This window comes from Tripterygium wilfordii, chromosome 11 (genome assembly GCF_013401445.1).
Source record: "Tripterygium wilfordii isolate XIE 37 chromosome 11, ASM1340144v1, whole genome shotgun sequence".
In the NCBI taxonomy this organism is placed as follows: Eukaryota; Viridiplantae; Streptophyta; class Magnoliopsida; order Celastrales; family Celastraceae; genus Tripterygium; species Tripterygium wilfordii.
This window is the reverse complement of record NC_052242.1, coordinates 2,995,644-3,023,077: the sequence shown is the minus strand read 5'-3', so window position 1 is coordinate 3,023,077 and position 27,434 is coordinate 2,995,644. Positions and strand designations below refer to the sequence as shown.

General features: G+C 36.0%; 4 protein-coding genes across 4 annotated transcripts; 2 read left to right on the top strand and 2 right to left on the bottom strand.

Moving 5' to 3' along the window:
- Positions 1-1,773: 1,773 nt before the first annotated feature.
- LOC120009298 (selenoprotein K-like) lies at positions 1,774-5,606 on the bottom strand. Its single transcript, XM_038859832.1, has 5 exons — positions 5,478-5,606; positions 3,526-3,629; positions 3,287-3,440; positions 3,065-3,148; positions 1,774-2,053 (listed from the first exon to the last, which is right to left on the bottom strand). Exons 1-4 carry the CDS (start codon positions 5,494-5,496, stop codon positions 3,114-3,116), a joined length of 312 nt encoding a protein of 103 aa, XP_038715760.1. The 5' UTR covers positions 5,497-5,606; the 3' UTR covers positions 1,774-2,053; positions 3,065-3,113.
- Positions 5,607-5,861: 255 nt separating this feature from the next.
- Positions 5,862-8,740, top strand: LOC120009787 (lysM domain-containing GPI-anchored protein 1-like). The gene is made up of 5 exons (XM_038860490.1): positions 5,862-6,743; positions 7,127-7,244; positions 7,337-7,498; positions 7,608-7,639; positions 8,240-8,740. Exons 1-5 carry the CDS (start codon positions 6,089-6,091, stop codon positions 8,524-8,526), a joined length of 1,254 nt encoding a protein of 417 aa, XP_038716418.1. The 5' UTR covers positions 5,862-6,088; the 3' UTR covers positions 8,527-8,740.
- A 448-nt stretch (positions 8,741-9,188) lies between these two features.
- LOC120008631 (uncharacterized protein DDB_G0283697-like) lies at positions 9,189-15,720 on the top strand. The gene is made up of 9 exons (XM_038859014.1): positions 9,189-9,354; positions 9,742-9,847; positions 11,744-12,048; positions 12,281-12,386; positions 12,471-12,824; positions 12,919-12,995; positions 13,076-13,200; positions 14,235-14,510; positions 15,355-15,720. The coding sequence occupies exons 1-9, from the start codon at positions 9,239-9,241 to the stop codon at positions 15,375-15,377; spliced, it is 1,488 nt and encodes a 495-aa protein (XP_038714942.1). The 5' UTR covers positions 9,189-9,238; the 3' UTR covers positions 15,378-15,720.
- LOC120008632 (WAT1-related protein At4g08300-like) lies at positions 15,681-18,360 on the bottom strand. The gene is made up of 7 exons (XM_038859015.1): positions 18,023-18,360; positions 17,871-17,933; positions 17,555-17,671; positions 16,725-16,965; positions 16,452-16,610; positions 16,196-16,347; positions 15,681-16,104 (listed from the first exon to the last, which is right to left on the bottom strand). Exons 1-7 carry the CDS (start codon positions 18,208-18,210, stop codon positions 15,873-15,875), a joined length of 1,152 nt encoding a protein of 383 aa, XP_038714943.1. The 5' UTR covers positions 18,211-18,360; the 3' UTR covers positions 15,681-15,872.
- Between the last annotated feature and the right edge of the window lie 9,074 nt (positions 18,361-27,434).

The following is a 27,434-nucleotide window of genomic DNA, read 5'->3' as shown; positions in this document are numbered from 1 at the left end:
AAAAATTTTCTTGTGGGGTTATCATGATGTAAAATGTAAAGCTATAATTTTGTGTTTTTAAAAAACAAAATCTTTTGTGTGCAGGTTAAAGTCACGGGAATCACTGGCATTACTCTGGAGAGATGCATAAAAGTTAAAACAATCAGTGTCTTATGGTCAGTTTTAGATGATGATTCAAAGGATTCTTTGTACTATACCTCCTCTCTCTCTCAGATTCTTTTTGAATAGTTTTATCTATTGGCACTCATGGGCTCTATAATATATATATATATATGATAACAGTGATGTATGTATAGCTTTGTTTCAACACCCATACATGTATACAATAAAGTATTTTTCAAAGTAGCAAGTGGGCACATGATGCATGCTGAGACCATTGAAACATGTTCGCTTGCACCATTTGAATTATGAAGTGCCTTGAAGGTTCTGAAATCTATTTACATGAGGATGCCTAGAAGTTGCTAAGCAATTCCTGTTGTTGGATCCTTTTTCATGCAAAATCCAAGTCCAATATCAATGAAAGATGATTGATATGGATTTGGATGGTTGATGGGTCATGATCTGTTCATGAGAATAATACATCAAATCTTACGAAAGATTTAGTTGGTCATTAAAATCAAGTAAGCAGGTAATAATTTATGAACAGTAATCATATTAAATCAGAAAAGAAGGTACAAAGAAATTACAGGCTTTTAATTGAACTTCACATGGCAGTCATTTAAATCTTTTGTCCATTTCTAGTAGCGTCCAATTAACACATGCATTTGATGCTATACTTTCCATTTTTGTGTTGAATTAGCTAGCAAACCACTATCAAAAGAGGGTTTTTTTTCACCAATTTAACATCTTGAGTTCTGGTTTAGATGCTTTGAAGGGAAAGGGAGAGGGAAAGTAAGACAGAGGTAGTTTGGACGCGGCAATGCTTGCTGTAACTGGGCAGCCCTTTGAGATTGTTTACCATCCACCTGCAAGCACGCCTAGTTCTGTGTGAAGGTAGCCGCAGTGAGATTTGGAGGCTCCGCAACGTTGTAGAATTCTCAATTCATATATAATCATACAGAAAAAATTAGACAAATTTAAGAAATTGAAAAATAAAAAATATGATATAATATAACACACCACCCAAATCATTGGATTCATATTCTAAACTCTATAACTTTAAATGAATTACGGAACTCCATATCAGCGCAAATGAGGGGACTGTAATGAGGGTGGTGGCATTGGTGCTCTGGTATGAGAAAATAAGAGTCACAGGTGCTCTGGGATTAAAAGATGAGAGAAATAAACAATACTAAAATTTTTTATTTAAAATCCGCAGAGGAGAGAGATCAAAGCCTGCCTCGTGAATTGGGTTTTTACCAAAAGGGTCAGGGTCAGGGTCAGGGTCAGGTCATACTCGCAAATTATTACTCCCGAGTACTTCGCTGAAACTGCTCTCATTTGAACTACCACCCAATTTAATATTTTTTTATTATAAAATTATGATTCCAAGTTTTTAATAAAACAATCTTAATATTTTGCTAAATTTAATATATTTTTTTGTAACTGCTCCTCCTCCAGTCATCCCTGATATGCACGTTTCGTGGAGCAGTTTACTTATCTGACATTACTGTCCTTTTTACAACTTTAGTAAGGTAGGTGCTTGATGATTGATTGAATTGGGTTTCCCAAAGAACAAAAAAAATCTCAAAGGCAAGGCATCATCAGCTGCTTCTTGTATTCACTATCTGATAAGAGACAAATTAGCATTCATCAACAACAGCTTTCCTTCCCTCTCGTGAATACAATCATACTTTATATATATAATATAATAAAAATTGGCAACATAATCTTCTTCTGTTTTTTGGGCGGTGGACTATATTACATGTGTTACCATTAAAGCCGAAGTCACATACATTATACTAAACAGCCAAAAACGATGCGCGCAATAAAAAAGATCAATAATAAGTAAATCCTTTCAGTTCCCATTGATGGATATATATACATTAATGTCCATACCCATGCCTTCTTAGACCATCTATTAACAGTGGTATTGTATCATATCAATTCAAATCATCAATCATCAATCATCAATTTATATATATATAATGGAGGATCCAAAAGGCTTCTCCTTGATGCCACGTGGATGCCTCTAAAAAAACCTACACAAAAAACAAAAAGTAACGGACAGAAGAAAAAAATAAATATATTAAATAACTTTAAGACCCATAAACACATACAGTTAATAATATACAAATAATTTTAAAATAATATTTAATAATACAACAAAGAGTCATATCAATTATCACGTATTATAAAAGCTTAAACTAAACATATTCACAATATAGGTATAAAATAACACACAAAAACATACAAGATCACAATAAAGTTTTAAGAGATATTACTACAAAAACTTCATGGGAAAAATGAACAATTTCAACAAAATTTCTAACGATATGACCCTACAAATCATGGAATTAGTTGTCAAACAACAATCAAATTATACAATTCAACAAATTCTGATGATGAAAAAGATCCAGTTTAGGATGCATTCTTAGGAGATTTCATAGAGGATGATCCCGTATAAGATAATCCCTTAGTGGATGATCGTACAAATGAGGAATTTAATCAAATGTGAGATACAGAGTACAACAAATTATATATTATATATGCTTATTGACATAGTATGAAAAATTGTGGCTTGCTGACATAATAAGCAATAATAAATGAGATGTAAAAACTAAGAAACAAAGGAGGTGCGCTATATTTTCTATAGAATTTAGAATTTATGAGATGTTTTTTAGTTATTTTACAACTTTGTTCAAAAAACCAACGCAAACAATAATTGTTAAACTCTGAGCATATTTTTTCCTTATGCATCAAATTTTTCGCTCCCTCTTAGAAAATTATTTCTTAACATATTGAGAAAAATGTATTGTAGTTATTTATTCATCTCACAATTATCTTCATTTTCTATAATTCAAGCTCTGTTGTTTATCATGGTAACAAAGTATCGAAAAATTATCAAAAATGTTTATTTTTTAAATTAATTATGTGTCGCGCGAAGCGCGAGCATGCAACTAGTTACCTTTACAATGGAAGCATTTGAGAAAATGCAGATGAGATACCTCACACTAGCCACAACATGATCCACATGCAGGGAGGGAACCTAAAAGCAAACATTAATTTAATCAAATAAGATTCAAAATGAGGCATCCCTTTATTCCTCAACATTTTAATTTTTTTTTTTTTTAAAAAAATGACATCAATGTATTCGAAAAAATTGAGATAAGTAACATGAACTCACTATGGTCAATCCCTCGAACATGATCCAAGCCTCGCGGTCCTAGGGGTGGCCCACGTGGGCCGCCACCATATGGTCCACTTCCAGGACCGCCAGGGCCACCATCCCATTTCTTGCTAGAACCAGAGCCTTTCCTGTAAGCATCCGACTTTTCCATCTAAAATATAGAAGGTAATAAGATGATTAATATCCCAGTAAGCTTGCAGCAATTCAATAGTTTGAAGTTAACTCAAGAAGATTACTGAGAACATGGTAGCAAAGAACACGCTTATCAAATTTACAATGGACCAAAAGAAGTCAGTGATGGTCTTTAGCCGCCATAAAGATCGCTTGGATCTAACAACACCTACAAAAGATAAACAAGATCAATAAGCATCCACATGGTTACTTTTTGAAATAATCATAGGACAGAAATTCTCCACCATACTATTCAAAAAGCCCTCATATAGTGTACTGTTTTAATTATCCGAAAATTGATGAAAAGCAGAAAGAAAAGCCAAACATGTCATATGACAGCATCAATCGCAAGTGTCAAGCCCAAACCGACACACATCATTAAAGCCAAGCTCATCCTTCTCCTTCAAGCTGGTAGACAAATTGGAATATCTACAAGTTGATTCATTGGAATGAAGTCTAACACACCCGTGAACATTTTATTTGCCTGAATCATTGCACGATCTCACAAAATGACCATTGCACAAGCTAATATCTAGTTTCACAAAGTATAACAAACAGGTAGACATGTATGGAACAAATGCCCCATGCTATTTAATGCAAACTGCACAAAAAGAAGTTTCAGGCTTTCAGTCAAATTTTCTATACCATAATTCAATTTTTGTTCTTTAAAACCCAACCCCTAAATCATAACGGCTAATATGCTATTTAGAAACAGGTAACCATCTCCCGTGCTGGATAAGTTGAAAAAAGAGCCATCATCGGTCAAGCAAAGAAAATTATGAAGTCGGATCATCTACTTTGGTCCAACTTAAAGAGGGGATTGTCACATTTTGAACCAAATCCCATGAACATCATCTTAAATCGTAAAGAAAATATATTCCACACAGGTTAAGTGATGAGTCATACACCTTTTTACATAAGGGCTAGGCAGAAAATTACCAGAAGGCCTCGGGAATTCAATGTGTTGGTAACTTAACTTGGTATACAAAATTACAAACCTTTTTCCTTTTTAATTTTTTTTTTTAAAGTGGTTCACAGATTAAGGTTTATCATTCACAACTCCAATGATACAAAATGCACAAAAAAGGGTAAAATACTTGACAGAGTCTACCTACTACAGATTTTACCGTAGCCAAATCCATAAAATAAAAACATCCAACTCCCCCCTCTAAGAGGCGAAATACTTCATTTGCAAAACTTAAGAGAATGCAAAGCAGGTCCAACATCAAGAAAAGAAAAATGTCACTCTAAGTCTAACATCAGAGAGCGCATCAGTGATCAAGAGGATGATGAAATTATTTGGACACATGGGAACCAAAAACTGAATGACTGTTTCTAGAGATGCTGTTAGCACTATCACTTAGACATGCCAAATAAGATTACCAACTTAATTAACTGAAACAATGGTGGCACAAAGTGTAAAATATATGAAACACTAACAAATATATGCTTGAAACTAGCATTCCAACTCTACTATTAAGCAAAAACAGAACAAAATTAACTAAAAATCCTAAAATCAGAACAGTGTCAACACATTGATAACAACAGTTCACACCATATATTATTCTCAAAACCATAAAAGTAATTTTAGCCCTACACTTACCCCGCCACCAAGTTATTACAAGAAATTATCATCATCACCTATCTTCATCTTCACTAGATCATCTGAGCACGAAAACTGTTCAATATACTACCAGCTATCGAACGTAGACCTTAATACAAAACCATAAAAGACGAACCCCTAAGTTGACTCCAAAATTGAATAATCTTACAGAAATTGAAACCCTAATTTTTCAGGAAAAGAAAACAAGCAATTCGCCGTGCGCAAGCCTAAGATCAGAAATCTCACGAGATACCCAAAAAGGATCCGATAACGCAATAACAACGATCTAGACACTAATCCATGAACAATTAAACAAGAAACCGCACACCCGATGTCAATGATTAAGCTCAGGCTAATAGAATTTCTCTGCAAAATTAACAAGTCAAAGCAACTTAGGACCAGAGAATCTCTAACCTCCCTCTACGTAAGCCATTCTTGAGCGAATTCCAAGGTCTTCTTTCTTCCTCGTTTTCCTTCTCTAGAATACAAATTTCAACTTTAGCCGATATAAAAAGTAATTAATTGCACGCGTTCGGTTGCTCTAGAAGTGATGATTCGAATTGTACACGTGGCGTTCTTTAAGTGGTTCTATTGATTGACATCGAAAGTACATGGACTGACCAATTTATCGGCCCATGAATAATTGAACGTGGGCCCTTCTTCAAAATTTGGGCAACCCAATACAAGTCCAGTCGAACTCGGCCCAATAAGTTTCCCGACCGTTTCATATCAGCATTACTTAATGAGGATGGGATGTGTAACATTCTTGGCTTAAGCAGCTAGCACTTCTAGCTGCGATTCAAAACCCTCATTCATCAAAAAGAAATATTCCCTTAAGTGCAGTAACAGCAGAGCTAGCATAAGAGATTCTGAAAGAAAATGAGAAGCAAAGAACGAAAACCCACATATTTTTTGGTGTCAAAACTTCTAAAACCCTGAAAACCCATTTCACAGAGCCAAAGATCAGTCCTTTTATTTCCCGTCTCTCTCTGTTTTACAGTGAGACCAGCTAAAGCCCCCGGAAAATGCCACTCGATTGGTGCTGTATATTTATCTTCTTGATTTTCACCAATGCAGCTCCGGTATCCTCCAAATCCACAATCGAGCCATGCTCGAACTCTGATTCATGTAATGCCTTGCTAGGATACACCCTCTACACCGACCTGAAGGTAGCTGAGGTTGCTTCGCTCTTCCAAGTCGACCCTATTGCCCTCCTCACAGCTAACACCGTCGACATCTCATACCCAGACGTGGAAAACCACATTCTTCCGTCGCAGCTCTTCCTTAAGATCCCCATCACCTGTTCATGCATTGATGGTATCCGCAAATCCACCTCCACCAAGTACAAGACTCGCCCCGCCGATACTCTCACCTCCATAGCTGATTCTATATTTGGGGGTTTGGTTTCTGCTGACCAGATTAAGGAGGCTAATTCGATACAAGACACGTCCGTTCTTCTCGATGTCGGGCAGTACCTTGTGGTCCCTCTGCCGTGTACTTGCTTCAATGGGACGGATAATGGGTTGCCTGCCATCTATTTGTCGTATGTAGTTAGGCCGGTGGATACCTTGGCGGGGATTGCGGCTAGGTATTCCACTACAATTACAGATTTGATGAATGTCAATGCTATGGGCAGTACGGTTATTAACGCTGCTGACATACTTGCTGTGCCATTGCCAGGTACATTGTAGTTAACTAGCCAATTTTCCTTTAATTTTGTCTTTGATATAGTTTTGCTGTTGAGATGCTTTGTATCTGGTTTTGTTGCCTTTTGTGTTTTCTTCTTATTGTTGTATTCTTTATTCATCTAATTAGTATTGTTCAGGAGGGTATTTTCATGTGTTGATCTTCATATTCTAAACTGGTTTCAATAAGGTATATTGCAGTGTTGTTTGGTGATAATTTGTCTAAATCGGAATTAAGTCTTTTATGTTTCAATTTGTACTATTTTCACACTCCTTACTATTTCCACACGCCAATAACATTGGCCATTCTCCTAAGTTTAAATTCATTTGATGGATAGATAGGGATCTTGTCATCTAATTAGTTTCTTCTTTTGTCAGCTTGTGCATCCAAGTTCCCTAGATATGCCTCAGACTTTGGCTTGATTGTGCCAAATGGGAGCTATGCAATTACAGCAAGCCACTGTGTACAATGCAGTTGTGGACCTGGAAATCTAAAGTAACTGAAAATCTCTGCTTGACCAATATTCATCTCATTCTTTCTCTGTCATGTTCCATGTTTATGAGCTTGTTTTTGTATTTTTTATGCAGTTTGTATTGCATGCCTGCTTCACTGGCAGCATCTTGTTCGAGCATGCAATGCAGGAATAGCAACCTCATGGTTGGGAATTATACGGTGCAGCAGAGCAGTGGTGGATGCAATGTTACTTACTGCAATTATGGTGGTTTTGTGAATGACACCATAATGACTATGTATGTTTTCAACTGTGTTGTTTCTAAGATGGGTGAATTATACGTAGTTCTTATGGAATAGTTATAGATTATTGTTGACCGTGGCATTCATGTTGTGTTCACCATGCAGGTTGTCCTCATCCCTTCAGCCGCGATGCCCAGGTAAATTCTGTTTGTCATGCACATTGCGCTTTAGGACGTAATGTGGGAAATGGAGTTCTTCCATTTGGTTGTAAAGGAGGGCCCGGACAATTTAAAATCCTATCTTAGCAGAGAGTAGTATTACAAACTTGGTCGGCCGTATTACAAAATCCCTTAGATTGAGGTCGAAAACATCACAGTAATGTTAAAAATACTACTGAAATTAAACCGACCAAGTTTGAATATATGGAAACCCGAGGTGTCTATGTACAACCTCAGGTGTTATCCAAAAAGCTTTTGAAATGTCATGAAACTCTTGCCTTGCAGAACGTTCATCACGACATTACCTTCTCAACCGTGGATGGAGAACAATCAGTTTAATAGACTTTAGAACGGCAAACATGTTTGTAGATGGATCATGTTCGTCAGTTTTGGTCCCATTCTTCGCTGTTATGTTGATATTGTAGATGCATGGTAAACATAACGAGTTCATATGACTAAAAAGTTGCAGTTGCAGTTACATTCTTGTTGATGTCTAACCACTTATAGTTCGTTAAATGCAACTTTAAGTTTTTTACTAGTTTTGGCACTGGTTTATGGAAAATGGAAAACTTGATGCAGGTGGGCAGCAATTTCCTCCACTTGTAGCTCCACCGACTACAGTAATCAGGGATACAACATTTGCTCCATCACCTGCACCTCAGTCTGATGGTGCAACACCCAGGACTTCGGTGGTGCCAACGACTATGTCACTCCCTCAATCGCCTCCTGCAAATGGCCCATCAGGAACTGCGACTGGTGCTGCCTCTTATGCTGCCTGCTCGGTGAATGAGTTCATCACTTCACTAACCACACTTGTGCTATGCCTGTGTGCCAGCTTCTTAATCCCCTTCTCGTCGAAATTCTGAATATCGACTTTGTCAAGCATGGAGGGAGGGATTTTGTCATGCATGTTTACTTTGTCCGATAGGATGTTGTATGTAAACTTTTGGTCTTTATTTATGCGGATAAATTGATTTGTGGATGCCACGGAATAGGGCGTTTTGGTGTTATCTTATACTTTGTTGTACTCAATTGGAGGTATTAGGAGTTGCTCTTTTTATAGCAGATTCTTGTTTATCATTTGCCAGGATTTAATCTTTGACTACCTCTCGCATTCTTGACATAAATTTTTTGATTTGTAAAATCGATCAAAATATAAATATAATTTTTAGATTTTTTTTTTAAGAATGTTGACTCCTAGATCCTAGTACGGGGGCTGCTGTCATCCCATTTTCCCTCCCGCTTCTTTTTTTCTTCCTTCTCATGATATTTTGAATTTTCAAAATGTTAGTAGTTTTGGTCCTTTCGGATTTGTGTTTTTCTTAGAGCTATAAGCCTATAATTGCAAATTTACCCTTATTTTTTTCTCGGTATCACTACCGTCTCTCACTAGCGGTGCGACTATGATGTCACGTGGCGACATGTGAATTCGTCAATCACCAGATTTACGGCCCTAATGTGATCGACCATGTAATTAATCGTGCGCTGTCGCACAACAAAATACTTCCCCCCTCCTTCCTTATATGCGAAAGGTTTTAAGCTCGTAAAAAACACTCGGCAATCACAGTAGAACCGACAATGGCAGAGGAGGCGCACGATAAGGCGAAGAAACGAATGGCCGGTGCTGATGATTTACAGTACCGAATTAAGGCCGCCATGCGCTCTCGCGTGCCCCACTTCAAGGAGCAAGCCGAGTACGTAAACTCGCACTTCTCTTTCTCTCTCTGTTTCGATAAAACACACCGCTGCATTTGATATGGTTAATTGCTTTTGTTTTATGCTTCTGCTTTTCTTGCATTATTTTTAATTATAGTTCATCTGCGATTAGTATAGAAAAATAGGCTATCACCATCGACTTATGTGATTCTTGTAAAATTAAAAGGGTTTTTGGTGTTGAGTGTACCGGCCAGTCATCATCGTTCAGATTTCAGAAGAAGCATATCAGAAGATACTGATGATACTGTTTATTAATTCAGTTTCTATTTGCTGTACTGGATTGTTGTTGTTATAGTTAGAGTTGTATGTGTTGGGATATGTGGTCTAGGGCAGTTGAATGATCATCAAAGTTTTTTTTCCTTCAGCTTGCTGACTCTCGAGGGGGTCCGGAGATTGTTAGAGAAGGATATGGGATTGGAGACTCATGAATTGGATTCACACAAGAGATTCATCAGGCAGTCTCTAGAGGAGGTATTGCTTTCTTTTTTCTTGGGTCCAAGGAAGTTTTTCCCCTGATGTGTAGTTTTGTAGGCAGTACCTGTTGGTTGCTTTATATTACATTCCTTTTTCTTAATGCTCTCTTCATTGTAGAAAGAATTTACAGTCCACTTTTTTTTTTTTTCCATAATAGCTTAATATTCGTATTTAATATATGCTGTTATGGGTTTTATTTCCTTTATCAGTTCAATACTATTGGTTTATTGTTTCTGATGCCTTGAAAACATTTACATACTTCTCTCTTCTTTGCATCAGAATTATTGTTATCTGTAAAGTTGAGGATTTTGGTGGTTTCTTATTTTCTTAACTTTTGTTGTTTGGTTTGGATTAAAGGAGCTAATACCTCCAAAACTTTCACTGCAAAATTTGCGTGGGAACCCTGAAAACCATTCGCCCGTCTGCTCATCAGAATTTCGGAGCCTCCCATTTGGCTAAGAATATACAAGACATTGGCTTTTTAGGAGACTGGTAGAACCAAAGAATCTTGGGTGCAATTGTGCAAACCTTTTTTAACCTCTTTTACGTACATGAATGGTCCAATTGTCATCGTGCTTAGAGAGCACTTGAGTGTGATTCACACATTCATCAATTTCAATGCAAATTCGTGTATACCTGTTTGTTATATTAGGCCAGCGAAATGGCTATTTTGGGTTACTGTAACGTCTTAACCACCTATCATGGGAGGTAAAGAGTTTTCTATTAAATCAATAGGTTGATTCTGGATATTTCTTTTCTTATTAATGCATTTGACCTTGAATATGACATGTACAACTTAACTCCCTAAACCAGCATTTGATTGTGGACGAAACATTAATACCACAATGAAAGGATCAGCAATGGAGCACTTTTTGCTATTTTGCCTAAGTACCTTCTCTCAATTAAGTTGATGAATCAGGATTGAGTAATTTTAATATACTGCAGTGCTTTGAAGAATATTTTAACTAATCTTAAATGCGCTTTATCCTAGGGCATGTTGTAATTTGCGGCCAATGTATACGTTCAAAATGGCAATCCACTTGTCTTTTGGCTGGAATCGTTATTCTCAAATTAATTGTAGATGCCACGATGCAGGACAGGAGAAAGTCCTTAATTCTAGCTAATATTATCTAATTTGGGTCTATTTTAACTAAGTTTCTTTTTGTTTCCGTATTAAGGGTTCTGTCGGAATTTATAGGTGTTTTGGAATTTCGAATTTTAAAGTATGTCTAATAGTTTTTCATTAGGTGCCATTCAAAAAAAAAAAAGTTTTTCATTAGATTATTTTCGTAAGTCAAGTCATAATTATAATTGGAGTCATATTAGTTTATTTTTAGGAATCCTAGTTTTATCTGAAGGAAGTTTTTTTAATGTAATTAGGATTACTAGGAGTCTATATAGATGGATTTAATTTATCAAGGATGATGAAGGAATAATATTGAGAGTTTTTATGCAAAGTTGCAAAAGGAGAGATTCCTCACATGCTCGGTGAGAGGTTGAGAGGGGAACGTGAGTATATCCAACCCTACCTAAAAGAATATGGGAAAATTTATTCAACTTAGAAGTTTAAGTTTTTGTTCATGTTTGCTGAAAGTTATGTTTCAGTTTTAAGAATTCCTTGATTTCTAGGGTTCTTGATCATATCATGCCATGCGCTGGAAAGGTGTTCTTTCCATTTGAAACTTGTCAGCTCTGATAATTTATTCTAATTGATTCATATATGACTTATGGCAATTGTTGTCGCTAAACTGTCTTATATTTTTGCCCCTTTGTGCATTAGATGCATGTAAATTCTCAATATGGGTATTGTTTCTTCAAGAAAAGGTGTACATTTTATTTCGTTCTCACATTTACCTTTAATTTGAAATGTGCTTGCTATACTTCGAATGACAGTATTTAGCTGGTGGTGTTGGTGAGAATGACTCCAAGGGTCCTGTAGTTACTGCTAAAAAATCAGCTAAAGAAGAAGCAGCAGAATCTCCTGAAGGATTTAAGGGGAGGAAAGATAAGAAGGAACCTTTCTCTGAAGAGGAGGAGAAAATGGAAGACTCTCCTGTGATGGGGCTTCTGACTGGCAATAAAACAGAGAATGAAAAAAGTGGGGAATCTCAAATTAATGACAATAAAGAAGCTCCAAATGAGAGCACTATTAAGATCGCCCTTAGAAAAAGAGTCTCTTATGTCAAAGCTAACTCAGAGTATGTTTATCAATCATTGTATTCGTAATTTATTGCACTAATATGAAAAAATTGTATTCATACTTTATCTAGCCCTTAACGTGCAATACTTGCAGTGGTATTTTGCTCTGCCTATACTCTGTGGCTGTCTATTTCTTTATATTTTATTGTGACTGTCCAGTGTCCACATAGATGACTTATCTTTGCCATTTGTCTGATTTTTTCCCCTGCCTTTTTTTTGGTTTCATTTCAGAAAAGTTACGATGGCCGGATTTCGTAGACTTCTGGAGGAAGATCTTAAGCTTGAAAAAAATACTCTTGATCCTTATAAGAAGCTTATAACCGAGCAGTTAGATGAGGTGGGTTTATTTTCATTTTCTGAATGTGCCATGAAAGTTACAATTAATTCCGTATGTAATCAGGTTATCTCTTTTCTTGATCAGGCATTAAACTCTTATGAAGATTTTGAATCTGCTGATGGGCTTAAAAAGAAAAATATCAAAAATAATTCTCAAAGGAAAGTGTCTAAAAAGGGAAGGAGTGAAGAAAGTTCCACTTCTTTAGATAGTGAGAATAACGAGGAAGAGGAAGACGAGGATGCAGTAAAACCGAAAAGAAAAATTGCTACAAAAGGGAAGATGCATAACTCAGAAGAGCCTAAAAAACGGAAAAGACCTGAAAGGGAAGTCAAAGAATCTGGAAAGAAGCGGGTCAAATCTGAGGACAATAGTGATGCGGAAGAAAGTGGAGCCTCTGAAGATATTCTCTCTCAGTCTTCTGCTGAAGAACCTATAAAGGTCAGTCTTATTCAATATATATATATATATTCCTTTTTATGTTCTAGAGTTGAACTTGATCCATTTCTTTATTTATCTTCTTGTTGCAATGCAGAAAAAAGAACCTTCGACTCCGGCGTATGGTAAACGTGTGGAGCATTTGAAATCAGTTATCAAATCGTGTGGGATGAGGTCTTACCTTGGCTTGCCATCTTTGACCTAAATTAGATCATTGAATAACTTAATATCTTATCATGATCTACTGTTTACAGTATACCTCCTGCAGTTTACAAGAAAGTCAAGCAGGTTCATGAGAACAAACGTGAGACTCAATTGATAAAGGAACTGGAGGAGATACTTGCTAGAGAAAGATTGTCCTCAAATCCTTCTGAGAAAGGTTATCTTTGCCGCTGAATATTTTTCCTGCTTTATAAGTTCTGATAAATGCAATTCTAATTTACAGTGCTGATGTCATTTGCACAAAATAATTTATAATAGGTTGTATTCGATTGCCATATCAGCAATAAGGTCTACCTACTTATCTTAATTTCCTGATGATGTTGTAACTCGTAAGACTCGTAACTATTTGGGGAAAAAATGATGGGAGAGAAAAATGCCATTGATAAGGGTTGGTAGAGAGTATGTTTTCCCCTTTTCAGTAACACCATGCTTTTACGTAACCTAAAGAAGTAATGGAAAATATAGTGGGGAAGTTGTGTTACTATTTCTTGAAGGTCAAAAGGCAGATGCTTGCAATCTTTAGGCAGTTGATTTAAATGTGATGTCAAGTCGGAATGCTGACTATAGTTGTCAAATGATTAAATGACTAGTTTATTCTCTTTTACAAACCAGATCCAATATTGAGCATTCACAATTCTCACTGTTCAAATTTCAGTGGTCTTCTTGTAACTTTTTTATGTGGCATTTCTTGGTTTGACGAATAGATATATTACTAAACACTTGTCCGATTAGTGGTTCAACTATCCATTTTTGGGAAATGGGACGAAAGCTAATATTGTTGTCCCATGAATGGTTCGAGCATGTATTGTAACGCTGTCTGTAAGTAGGAAGTTGGAATCTTGTTCATCTTAAACTTCTTTTATAAAGATGGGTCAAAGCATATTGTTAATGCCATCACCATATCTCGTTGCAAAACATACCGTACGTGTCAATCATGCTGGTTATATGGATGTTTTTGCAAAGTAGTTCCAAATGGGATTATAATGCCAGTTGAAATTAGGATAATGATCGTTATTCACCCTTTTTAACAAGTGGTGGTTTTTGATGCACCTTTACTGTTGTAATGGTAATTTGTGCTTAAAAGTATATCCTAAATGCAGTGATTAAGCTACCCTTGAAGGTGCATCCATTCACTTGTATTGTAAATTGACTTACGGGCATTAAAATTGACGAGTTCTATTTTATTGTCAGAAATCAAGGAAGTCAAAAGAAGAAAGGATAGAGCAAAAGAGCTTGAAGGCATTGACATGAACAACATTGTATCAAGTTCTCGTAGACGGTCAACTACCACTTTTGCAGCTCCTCCAAAGCCCCCACCAGTAGTAACTGACGGGGATGAGTCCGAAGATACTGACAGCAACGACAATGAAGATGATGACGATAGTGATGATGAGGGTAACGATGATGAGGATAACGATGATGAGGAAAATGGTGGTGATGATGGCGACGATGAAGAGGTTGATGATGGTAAGTTTGACATTTTATGGTTTTCTTATTATCATGAACTGCTTATACTGAGATTCAGGGTTATGAAAGTGAGGTTCTGTGCTACTAAGTATTTTATGGTGTTTCTGCTGTGTTATTAATGAACAATATGCGGCCTTATCCGTGCAACTGCGGTTTTTCTGAGACTTTGCGGCATTTGAGGGAACCTACTAATGATGTTCTTGTTGGATTATCAGAGGTATCTGATTAATTTTTCATGCCCTGAAAATCAAGGAAATAGTCATTTAATTCTCTAGGTGTTCCCTATGGTAATAACTTTATTTTGTAGATTTTATACGTCCTTTAGAATTTATAAAATTTTGGCCCAGTTGCTACATCAGTGATGATTTTTTTCTCCTTCATGATAACAGTTCCTAGATGAGGTATTATAATTTTATCATTTTATGGAAGATATGCTACCGTAAGTAAATATTTTCAGGAATAAGTACTTGTGCCATTGTGACATATATGGTTCGTTGTGGCGCCTCTATTGAATGAGATTATTTTTTTTTTGAAATTGTTTTCTAGTGGACCAAAGTGTGTTACATGAAACTGAAAATGCTGGGAATCTCCATGAAGACAGGGAAAAAAAAAAAGTGGGTCTGTTTGGGGATTCCCTGTTTAATTAATGGCGTGTCCTAGAAATACACCAACGATGGAATGAGTAGGATTCCATGTGTTAGTATTTTTTTTTCCTGTGAGAAGCCATGCCTGTGTCTTGTAGAGTATAGGCACAGTTATCAAATGGCAAGGATAGTCTCTTAGTTGTCTTCTTCAAGTTGCTCTCCTAAACCCTTATATGAATTCTACCTTCATTGCAATGCAGAGGAAGACGATGACAGTGACTGAGTTTTTCTCAAGCTGCCGCACAATGACGATTGATGGCAAGTGTATGTACAATTAAGAATGTAATATGTATCATGCGCCCTCATTCCTATTAATTTTTCTTTTTCAGTCTTTTTTTTTAGAGCAGGTAATCTTTCATGGAAACTTTACTCTTGGACTTGCCTTGTAGCATGTGTAATTTATAGCTAGTTCGGTAACCCATGAATAGGCAGGCTTCTTGCCCTGAAAGTTAAATTGGAAATATATCAGTTCACTGAAGATACCATAGGAGGCTATTATATATAGAAGAGACAGAGAGAAGAATCAGAAGAAAAACTATATAATTAGTGCTTCATTGTAGCACATATATAGCCCAAGTCAAGAAGTTACATATTCAGATTTACATATAACATGGACACTGGAGATGGAGAGATTGGAAAATTAACTCTGATGGAATTTTCCTCAACACATACACATACACATGCACATACACATACACATACGGAAACACGTGATCTTTCATGTACATTGTGCTGGAATCTTCACCTCCTCTGCACCTCCATGGGCTCCATTGACATTACTGCTTACAACAAGGACTGATTTAGTGTCATTTTTGATTGGCAATTCAAGGTTGTCACCATTCTTTTCAATATTTGTCAATGAAGCTGCGGTCCTAATGTTTGGGCCTTCTTTGCTTTTGCCCCACACAACTGTGTAAAGGCCCATTACTATGAAAATAGCTCCAATTATGCTGCAAAATAAGTACATTAATTAACTAATTAATATTATATATGCATATATATGTGTGTGTGAGTGTGAATTTGTGAAACATATATATGTACCTTCCCAAGTGAACTTTCTCAGCTAAAATAATGGCCCCTAAAGCGCATGTGATAATCATGCATAGTGGGCTAAAAGCAGTAACAAATACTGGGCCTTTCTCCTTAATCACCAAACCTTGCACATAATATGCCAGTCCAGAGCACACCACTCCCTAATTTTTTTTAAATTACACAGATTGAAATGCAAGTTAGCTTGTTGGGTTGAATTGACAATTTGACATGATATCGATAATTCTATATTTAATTTGGAACTTACAGAATAAACAGCGGCAATAAGCCTTGAATCGAAGCCGATCTTCCAGACACTCATATCACGTTCCATGATTAGGGTTACGACGGTGCCTTCCACGACACCCATCAAACACACTAATGCTGTTAGGGAGAGCTCCGCCGGGTACTTCTTCAACGTAAATGACTGGAATTGATCGATTAATTATTAATGATTACCATATAATGCATGATTAACATTAAAAAAAATGCATAGATCGATTGATCATCAAATAATTAATTAGAGTAGTTAATTAATTACTTGCAAGACGAAGAAACCAGACCAGCCAGTGACACTGCCTAGGAGCATCAGTGTGCCTGCTAAGTGATGCTGGTGATTTGATGATTCGCTGTTTGTTTCATGGTGGATATGTTCTCTTCTGTGTAGGAAGTCAATAATAGGACCTCTGTACAAAGTCATCACCAATGCTCCTGAGACTGTAATAATTGTTCCAATCACCTTGGCTACACTATATATCTTCTTCAAGTTCACACTCTCCAACCTATATAAAAATATATATATATATATCATCATTTTCACAATTAATTAATTCAAAGATTGTTCATTAGTAATTAAAGCATATTCCAAGAAAATTTGCTATTATATATTTATAGTAAATCAGCAATATACTATTATAAAGAAATTCTTCTTTTAGGATTTAGAATTTGGGGTGTGGTTTAGCATCTTATAGGTATGCTTTTTATTAAAGTATTGTTAATTATTTTATGGTTTGCTGATAATGACACCTCTAAACGTAGGTAGTGTGTTTTAATTAGCTTTCTCTAAATATTGAACAATTTAGTGAATATTAATTAATTATATAATATATTTTGGATGACATCTGCATGTGTTATGTGTACATGACAATTGACGAGTTGGGTAGATTAATCAGGTTGAATAGGCTTGTCTCATTTGTGGACCCCTATTTGCATGGGTTTTGTCTTAGTCTTATCTGTCGTTAGTGTGATACTGGATGTTATGACAGCCCAAGATTTACATCCACTCAACCATCCAACGGATATGCTGGATGAGTGGTTAGAGAAAAGACAGGTGGAGCACCAAAATTTACAATATGAAACTTTTTTAATTACCTGAAAATGAGTGCCATTATGAAGGTAATGGCAGGAAGAACATTGACAACAGCAGATGTAAAACTTGCTGAGGTGTATTTCAATCCCAAATAGTACAAGTTTTGATCCAGCACTGGCCTGCACTTCATCATCCAAAATTAATCAATCAACCCTTTATTAATTAGGCCCTACATGTTTTTCTTTTGTTTGGATGCCACACCAATATTACATGCAACACATAACAAGAGACCAAAAGTGGCATAATTAATGATCAGTACTTTTATGCCAATAAGTGCATATATAATTTAAAGCTACGTGAGTATGATAGAGTAGTTACTCAAGAAAACCAAGTGCCACTATTCTTAAGAATATTGGGAGTGTCAACTTTGGCCTTGTTTTCCTGCAAAAAGAAGAAGCAAACGGACAGATAAATTAGTTTAAGGCTGGGCGCAAGTAAAGTGTTTGTGAAAATGTCTAAGAGAGGGAGACCTTTCGAAAAGAAGAGCGAAAGGCAGAATAACAATTGTGGCAACAACATGACGATAAACGGCCAGCACATAATGATTCATTCCTTTATTCAAAGAGACTAAGGAGATTATGAACATCCCTGCATAACCAAATTGGAGGGATATCATGCCCAAGTATGGCTTCACCTTGTTCAACGTTTCCCTCACCATCTCTTACTCTCTCTCTCTCTTTCTCTCTCTAGTTACTTGTGTTTGGCTGCTGTTTGCAACACTGATTAGAGAAATGTGTCATTCTTATAGACAAGAAAAGCAAAAGCTAAAGAAAGAGAGATAGATAGATAGAGGCCATTAACTTTGTAATTGCTATTCTATACACACATGCGTACATGTCTTAGGCACTAGAATATATCCTCACTTTGGTACGTGATGGAATCAACATGACAAATAAAGGAAAAAAAGAAAGAGTTCTCTAGGATCTCTCTTTGAAAGATTAGTAATGCTTTAATGAATTAATTATTATTTTTGATTATATATGTGAAGTGGGTATGGCTTCATTGACCACCAAATTGAAAAAATTCAGGTTTTGAGTGGGTATTGGATGACGATGCATGGATTAGAAGAGTATACTAAAAGTGGGTGCTTTCAAGGGTGGACATCATTTTTAATAGCTCTCTCACTAATTGAGGAGGGAGGGATTCAACTCATTTTGTACTTAATTTTTTTTTTTAAGTATGGATGAGAAATATGTTTGTTATTGGAATCGAACCTTGAACACACATATGTCTAATCCAGTTGACTGTCAACACTACGAGTGATTTTGAACTCTCTCTCTCAATCGCCCAAAAAGAAATTAATAGATGAAAACACACCTAACATGAACAAGTTATTGCTTTTCATGGAATAACTACTAATGTTGATTAGTTTCCCAAAATTGTTTCTCATTTCATACTCTTAAGTCCATGACTCATCTCTATAAAACTCCAACAATATTAGTTAATATGTAGTCTAGTGGTTGAGTAAATGATATGTTATCAGTGGTTAACAAGTCTCTTATCGGTCGTTCAGAAGTCATACAAACTCAATATGGTGATAAATTTGAAAATGGCAAATATCTATGCGTGCGGAGCTTGTTGTTAGGGTAGTGGTGTCTTACATGGGTAACATATATAATTATGGTTAATACAGATAAATTCAATTTCTTACCATCTAATAGGTTCGAATAAGAAAAAATTCTATCTTTTTATGAATACCAAGTTTTCGGGATAATTAGTAATATTTTACATGATATTGGAATCTTCAAGTCCACACGAAATATTCTGAAGATTGATATTTTCGACGTATGTATAAGGTCTTTTCTATTAGTAATCGAGAATGAAATTCTACAAAATTTTTATTTAGACATTCGATATGGACACGTATGTATAGTGAAAATTAATATATATATATATATATACACACACAATGAGTCTCTTATGCGGGATCAAATTGTGGTATCAATTTACGGTATCATTTAATAACCGTTGGATGAATCACACGGTTGACACAATTCTCTTCTCTCTCCACTCTCGTTCACTTCTCTCTCGCCTTCACTTCTCCATCGCCTCCTCTGTGATTGATCATCTTCGACTGACGACCACCTACATCGCCTCCTCTCAAGCACTTATCTCATGACGTCACTTCTCTCTCGTCTCTCGTAAACACCCAAACCAGATCGGAACGAATCAATCGCTGCCGCAACCTCTCATCGGAAGCAACAACCCCTTCACTTGTCACGACCCATAACGAAGGTCATAGATTTGGGTCAGATGATGATCGATTTGGGTCGCGATTTGGATATGAAGGAACTCTAGTCTTCTCTCTGTTCGGGCTTGAAATCTCAGATTTGGAGATTTGGATTTTTCATTTGTTTGGAATTAGTTGTTCCCAAATTTGGAGATTTGGGTCGTTGAGCATATGATAAGAAACTCTATACTTTGCTGTTTTATCTTATAATTTAATAATGTTGATGGGAATAGTAGTGATGGGAAGAGTTTGTCAATTTCTCATGCTTTGGTTGATTTCCGGAGCAAATTTGTGTTCATTCCATGTATAAGCAAGCACTTGTGTTTCTTGATTGAGCAATGACAAGAGAGAAGTTGATCTGGTTTCAATGGTTTGGGTGTTGACGAGAGAGAAAGTCGCGTGATGAGAGATTTGCCTTGTAAGACGTAAACCATAGGATGAATCCAACGGTTCTTAAAGCATACCGTAAGATGAGACTGTAATATGGGACCACATAAGAACCGGACTCGTACACTATATATATATATATGGATACACATTTGAAAGATGTGAAAACACATGGGGGTGACAACATAATGCAGAATACAATTAAAAGTTGGTGGTTTCGTGTTAGGATTCCATGAATAAAACAGATAGGTAAAATTCCAGCATCTTATACTAATGAGAACCACTAAAAGGATTTGAATAGGAATATTGATTCGAGTCGCATATTATTCTATTAATTGAGAAACTCGGGGTCAACACATTTTTCATCCACGATAAATATTACAAGCTGGGAGGGATTCTAATTTTTGGCTACAATTGTAGTTACAACTCTCCCCCAAAAACATGTAATTAAATCATGGTTTTGTTTGTTTGAAAATAATATATTAGAGTTTAGCAGTTAGATATTAGTGTTTAGGGTTTAGAATTTAGTTTTATTAGGGTTTAGGGAACAAAGGGTCATTGCGCAAGCGGTATGTCGTGAGTTTGAGTCTCGTGGATGTTTCCACTATCGCAATTTGCGAGATAGGTCATTGCTCAGCATAGCGGGTGAGAATATCACCTTGCGTTATCTTCATGCACTACGTCTCGGACATGTCTCAACTGATCTATGGGGGTTGTAGAGTCTTCCACGTGGTCCGGGGTTTACCAATCAAAATATGATTCTCAATTAATGTGAAGTGTTTGATATTAAACAAGTCATACATATGTGTTTATAATCAATGACTATTGCACCTGCCACATAGATCTGACAGTAAAATAGAAGTCTTGTTTCGAGGGTATGTAGCATTACCTGACACATAACATAATGTCTCTCAAATGTCACTTTGGGTTCAAATGGGGCAATTTGTGTTGTAGTTTCCCATTTTTAACTCTCCTTTTCTTTCCAATTTCGTAACCACTGAAGAAGGTAAAGATCAATCAAGAAGTGACATTGGATACATATATTCTTCAAGAATATTTTCTACATTGATCCTTCAAAATATTTAGGAAGTGCAATGTAATGGAAAAATAATCCACGAAAATCAAGGCCATTATATATATATATATATATATATATTCTTCGTCTTCTTTTCGAATTTTTATCTTTATATGACGACTTAGACTCTCATCATAATATTTATCAAGGTTTTTAAGATAGTGTTTAAACAAATCGATGATTTTAATATGCTATCATGCGTGACTAAGCTCAAGTTTATATATTAAACCCCAAGGGGTTGGCTTAGTTAGTTCCTGGAATTCCATATGTAAACTCATGGGCCCTATGTTTGAAACCTCTTGCATACATTCTTAGGGCCGCACCCCCTGATAAAATGTTAGCGGCTTACCTTGATCTTGTGTGGGAAAACTTTCGATGGTTCGGTGCACTAGTATGGGAGTTTACTTCATCGGGATAGATAGGTCCAAAGGGCCATGCCTTGGAGAGGTTTCCATGATAAAAAGAAAAGCTCAAGTTTATATTAAACATTTAAGAGTGATCAAAAACAAGTTGGTTAGAGGTGAATCATTCTAACTAAAAATTAAAATTTGTCTATATTAACTGCCCTCAGCACTACCGGGCCTGTAAGTATTAATTTAAGCCGTTTGATTACGATTTGGCCGTCTATTTTTTCCTATGTAAATTAGATTTCTTTTACATCAGAAAAAGAAAACGGAGGTTTTTTTATTTTTAAATGCATCTCATTGAACTCAAACATTGAAGACACATATGTCTAATTCAACTGATTGTAAACCGAACCATCTCTCGTTGGTCAAAAAAAGAGGTTAGAATCTCAAAAGAGGCTATTATTCACATTGAAAACAGTGGACGGGGGATCTCTTTATCATAATCCAATGGTCTAAATGAACACTACAGGGCCCTCGATCCATTAACGTGGACAAATGATGGGCTTGTAAATCTAAAAAAAATAAAAACATCTAAAATATCTTCTATCATTTGATTGGGTCCCCTTTATCCAAAATACATATTTGGCTCTCACAAAATTGATATGGTACGTATGATTGATATATGTATATATATAATTATCTTTAGTGTATAATTAAGTGAAGTGGGTGCTTACAACAACATCAAATTACTTTCCAAAGTGGATGTTAAGGTGTCGTTCTCATCTTCAGAGCCACTTCAAATATTTCTACAACATATGTATTGAAAATAAATACAATCATAAAGATAAGATATGGTTTGGTTTGTTTTGTAATGACTATAATGGCATTTTTAGGTAAAGTAATTAAAAAATGAGTTTGCTCCTTTAATTTTTTTTTGATAACGGAAAACGATATCATACAAACTTATCATTTGAATATCCGATATGCTCTCAGTGGAAATCGATCCTAGAGATATTCACCAACTAGGCTCTCACCCAAGTTGTTGGTTGATTCTTTAATCAATAATACGTAACCCTTGCTTAGTGTGAGAGCACAAAAAATGTAAAAAATGCAGACAAATTCCAGCTAATAAAAAAGATCTCATGAGCTACACGAATTGACATCAAGCATTACTTGAAACCCAGGAAAATGTGCATTATTATGGTCAAAAAGCACAAGCCAGTTAAAAATTGCACAAACCTTTTTCGTTCTTATTTAATTTGTCATTTTGGATACCAAGCTAAAGTATATAAAAATAACACAGGCAAATGAAGTCACTTTTTGAGATCCTCCAATGGAACTGGTATTTTTATTATTATTGTTATTATTATTATTATTTTTTGCAGTTGGAAGTCCTGGAGGAGAAGAATATAATAACCTACGATATCTTTCCACAGAATGAGGAAGATGGTAACTTAGTGTTCATAGTTTTCAGAATTACAATATTGATATAACTTCTGGTCCAATAAAATGTGGAAATGCTTTTATAAATTGATGACGAGATTATATAATCCAATCAATTTGTTTGAATTGGTCAAGTTTAATCAAACTTGAAATGACAAAAGATAAAAAGCACAGCAAGAAACAATGACAATAAAAGCGATGTAATGACAAATCAAAGTGGCCGGTTTGTCTAATTGTGTAAAATTTTGTATATCATCTTCAGGGCTCATGTCTTTTCCACAGAAATATCAATCTTACTTTTCCAATGTTCGTCATTTCCTTGCTAAAAATAAAGGAAAAGTTGCATAAAGAAACAATCAATTTCATGTAGAAAGACTGCGAAAACCATAAAAAAATGGTAAGTAACCTAGCTTCCTGCCTATGTAAGTCATTTCTGTAGATATTAAAGTTTCCGCTGCCATTCTAGATGGTTGAATTTTAATTGTGCAGATTGTTCTTACGGGGCATTTGGTTGCTAATCCAGTGAGTGTGAGTGTGAGGTGAGCTTGAGGCGAGTGTGAGATGAACATTATCATGTTTGGTATGAAATGAAGAGTGAGCATGCATGAGTGTTAGAATTTTAATTATACGATTTCCATATTACCCAATTTTTTGTACATAAAAATAAGAATAGATTAATTTAATGGTTGTGATTACTTCTTAATAAGGGGTATAATAGTCTTTTGAGTATCAAACTCATTCTCCCTTGTGGAGATTAGCCAATCTCATCATTTTTGTGAGTTTGACTAATCTCCGTAAGGAGGGAATGAGGGTGGGATGAGTGATTCTCACCCTCAGCTCGCCTCATTCCCCCTCAAAATGTCAACCAAATGCCCCGTTAGTGTTTTAATGCATATGCTATCTTCTTTTGGATGAGCTCCACCTCAAAAGTAAACTTCAATAAGCCAAGTTTTTAAAGATTAGTTGATATGCGACTAGATGTGAGTGGCTTTTGAGTCATTATAAGCCACCACAATTATTCTGATGACTGATAGATATCATATGCATGCATAGAGCCAGAAGTTTGACCAGAAAAAAGAAATGATAACATGGTTTTGTTTGATCTTTTGTTGCTCAAGAAAAAAAAAAGGTTCCATTTGATGCTTCGTCATGACATCATGGCTTATAAGAAAGAACATCATTATCAATTGAGTCTTTATCCCAAAAATTTGGGATCGTCTACATAGCATCTTAAACAATTTTCTCGTAACTTATTTTCAATAAGTGCTACTTCTACCTTAGATATAATAATCTCGTTTCTTATCCTATCTTTTCTAGTGTGATCACACATCCAACGAAACATTTGCATTTATGCTACATGCATTTTTTTTGATATGTTGTCTCTTGATAGCCCAACACTAGGAACCATACATCATTGTAGGTCGAATAACTGACTTATAAAATTTTCCCTTCAACCTTAAGGGAATTCTTCCGTTGCTTAAAATCCCGGATGCACTCTTCCACTCACTCCACCCATTTTTAATCCTATTAACTACATCACACCTATGTCTCCATCTTCTTTGAAAATCGATTCAAGATATTTAAAAGCCTTACTTTTTTTTTACTTTCTCTCCCATTTAGTTCAATATATCGCTTGTTCGCTCCCTTGTCTATTCTTACTAAATTTACATTTCACATATTTTGTTTTAGTCATATTTAGTTTAAATCCTTTAGACTCTAATGCTTGCCTCTATATTTCAAGTTTTGAGTTAACTCCCGATATTGTCTCATGCAATAGAACTATATCATCCGCAAACAACATGCACTAAGGTATCTCACATTGGATATGTCGTGTGAGTTCATCCATCACTATAACGAACAAGAACGGACTAATCACACATGTATTCCAACGTGATCGATGTGTTTAGCTATTAAAATTTGCTCATGTAGCTCAACTCATTCGATTCTTATTTGCAAGCTGGTAACTGTTAATTGAAGAATACAACAGCAACATCAGCATGCATTGAGGGTAGAATTTTCCAATTCCTTTCTACCATCAAAAGTATGTGGCAATGGATGCCACAATTTGCAAAAGTAATGTCAAGAGAAAATGTACCAAATAAGCTAAAGTCATCTTAGTGGAAGAATTAAACAGATAAGTGAGACAGGCAGCTTTATGACAAATCCATTAAGTTTTTAACATCAAGAAGCAAGAGTGGAAATCCAGATGGGCTCTGCTTGCCACATGATCGTAAAGATGTTTCAAATCATTTCATATGGAATGGGTATTCCACAGGCAGAGCGCAACCAGGAAACTACTAGTAATTAGTAAATGATAACTAAAGAGAAAAATATTTATCGTCAGCTATTTATCCTTTCCCACTTCTATTGCCAAACTATAATCATATCCTACAGACAGACCAAAGAAAAATGATAAGAAACCCAAGAATCCAGACTAGCATTGGATGACCTCACTAGTGCTCCGATAATGACCAAAATCAAATATGAATCTAATAAACACAATAACTTAAAGCATATTGCAACTGGAAAATAACCTTCATTGCAGTGCATGCCCACATGAAGAATTAACCTCAATGTTTCACCGGCCAGCACCTCAAATTTGTTTTCAATCCCTCTTAAAGATGTACAATAAGTTAGCTTTCTTTGAAACAATTTAAGACCCCGAGTACAACCAACCAGCACAAAAGTTTCTGGGTTGATTGCTAGATTCTCAACAATGCGCGTTTGAAGACAATTACAAGACCTCTAACTCTCTAAGGAATTGAAACATTTGTTCAACTCTAATTAGGTAACACAGAGAAAAGAAACAACCAAAAAACACGAAATTCAGAACAACCCAGAAACGCTTACCTCAGTGTCATCTGAGAGTACTCTGGCCATAACGGGTATCTCATACTGGAAACGCTATACCTGTGGGTCCGTTTGGTAAAGCGGAAAGATTGATTTTCAATGCTAGCGGAAAAGTTGTGAAAAAAAAAACTGAGCTTAAAATTGTGAAATATGCTGTGAGGTGTTTGGTGAAGTAAAAGCCCACGCTAGTGGAAAAATTGTTAAAATAAAGTATTATAATATTAGATTTATAAATTTTTTTTATTAAAATTGATATTAAATTTATATAATAAATAAAATTCTGATCAAAATTAATTTTATATCATTAATTATAAATTTTTTTTATATCAAAACTGAAAATGTTAATTAGTAAAAATAATAAAATATAATGTTGTAAATATTAATAAAAATTGTTAAGTAAAATTATAATGTAAATATTTTTTTAAAATAAAATTAATAAAGAAATGTTAAGTCAAACAAATGTGGGCCAATCCTTATTTAAAAATAATAAATTTGTAATCATGAATCATGGTTGTGGGACTCAAAAAAAATTGAAAAAATAAATAAATACATAAACGCCATCCGGAGCTTATGGGATGGGATGGCAAAGGGATCCGTTGGTGCTGCTGCACCAACTGCACTGTTTTGTGCAACGACACTACTGAGAGGTTGGTACAACGGATCCGTTGGGCACAAAACCCAATACCCCAACATAATGACCCAAAAGACAGGAAGAAGAAGAAGAAGAACACGCTGGGATGGACGGCGAAGCCCAGCCCTTGGGCACTTAGCCGGAAATGGACGGCTTACAAGTATTAGCCTGCCTGGCCCACGAAACAGGCAGGCCGTTGTTGGCCGTTTTGGGCCGGGCCGGGCCCGTCCACTTTACCCCTACGCCTCTCAAGTGTTTCACTGGTTCGTTAAAGCCTAGCCGGCGACAGTCCGGTGATTAGACTTCGACGCAAGCTTTCAAATTGTGAGATTCGTAGGTTTGATTACAGCAGCCATCTCCTCTTCTTGGTTCTCTAAACCATCGAATCTTCACTGAATCCACACTCCACTCAGTTCTCTTTAACAACAATGGCGACTATCAAGCGAAGACTTCTCTTGAACCATACCAAGAAGAAGAAGACAATCCTATCTCACGCTTCCGACGATACCTCCGATTCAACACTTCCCACCCAAACCCAACTACACTGCTCCAGTCTCCTTTCTCACTTCAATCGCCCTCTACATTGGAAATTATTACTAAGTTCAGGGAGACTCAGTTTGATGTTGTTAAGGCCGGCCATGCGGCTTTTTCCGAGGTTGTGTCTGTTAATGCTGTTTATTTGAAGTCTAGGACTCCTTCCCCAACTGTAAGTTAACTAATGTTCTAGTTTTTACAGTATGTTTATGCTTCTAGTTTGGTCTAGTTATCGAAGAGGACTTTGTCATTAACAATGAGGGGTTTTTTTTTAGGGTGCCGTGATGAACATGCAACCTTCCGAGGCTGAGGCAGGTTTTGATGTTAGATTGCCACCTACCGTGGATCCAAATCTTCTAAGGAGAAAAATTGCCGAAAAGTGGGC

What these genes read in the sequence shown, in the direction of transcription:
- LOC120008632 (XM_038859015.1), bottom strand. Translation starts at nt 18,210, where the DNA reads ATGGTGAGGGAAACGTTGAACAAGGTGAAGCCATACTTGGGCATGATA. An exon ending in TTCGCTCTTCTTTTCGAAAG is followed by an intron (nt 17,934 to 18,022) that starts GTCTCCCTCTCT and finishes TTCTTTTTGCAG; the next exon opens with GAAAACAAGGCCAAAGTTGA. An exon ending in CTGGTTTCTTCGTCTTGCAA is followed by an intron (nt 16,611 to 16,724) that starts GTAATTAATTAA and finishes GATCAATTCCAG; the next exon opens with TCATTTACGTTGAAGAAGTA.
- LOC120009787 (XM_038860490.1), top strand. Translation starts at nt 6,089, where the DNA reads ATGCCACTCGATTGGTGCTGTATATTTATCTTCTTGATTTTCACCAAT. An exon ending in TGTGGACCTGGAAATCTAAA is followed by an intron (nt 7,245 to 7,336) that starts GTAACTGAAAAT and finishes TTTTTTATGCAG; the next exon opens with TTTGTATTGCATGCCTGCTT. An exon ending in CCTTCAGCCGCGATGCCCAG is followed by an intron (nt 7,640 to 8,239) that starts GTAAATTCTGTT and finishes AACTTGATGCAG; the next exon opens with GTGGGCAGCAATTTCCTCCA.
- LOC120009298 (XM_038859832.1), bottom strand. An exon ending in TCTTTGCTACCATGTTCTCA is followed by an intron (nt 3,441 to 3,525) that starts GTAATCTTCTTG and finishes TCTATATTTTAG; the next exon opens with ATGGAAAAGTCGGATGCTTA. An exon ending in TGTTCGAGGGATTGACCATA is followed by an intron (nt 3,149 to 3,286) that starts GTGAGTTCATGT and finishes GTTTGCTTTTAG; the next exon opens with GTTCCCTCCCTGCATGTGGA.
- LOC120008631 (XM_038859014.1), top strand. Translation starts at nt 9,239, where the DNA reads ATGGCAGAGGAGGCGCACGATAAGGCGAAGAAACGAATGGCCGGTGCT. An exon ending in TCAGGCAGTCTCTAGAGGAG is followed by an intron (nt 9,848 to 11,743) that starts GTATTGCTTTCT and finishes TTCGAATGACAG; the next exon opens with TATTTAGCTGGTGGTGTTGG. An exon ending in CTGCTGAAGAACCTATAAAG is followed by an intron (nt 12,825 to 12,918) that starts GTCAGTCTTATT and finishes GTTGCAATGCAG; the next exon opens with AAAAAAGAACCTTCGACTCC.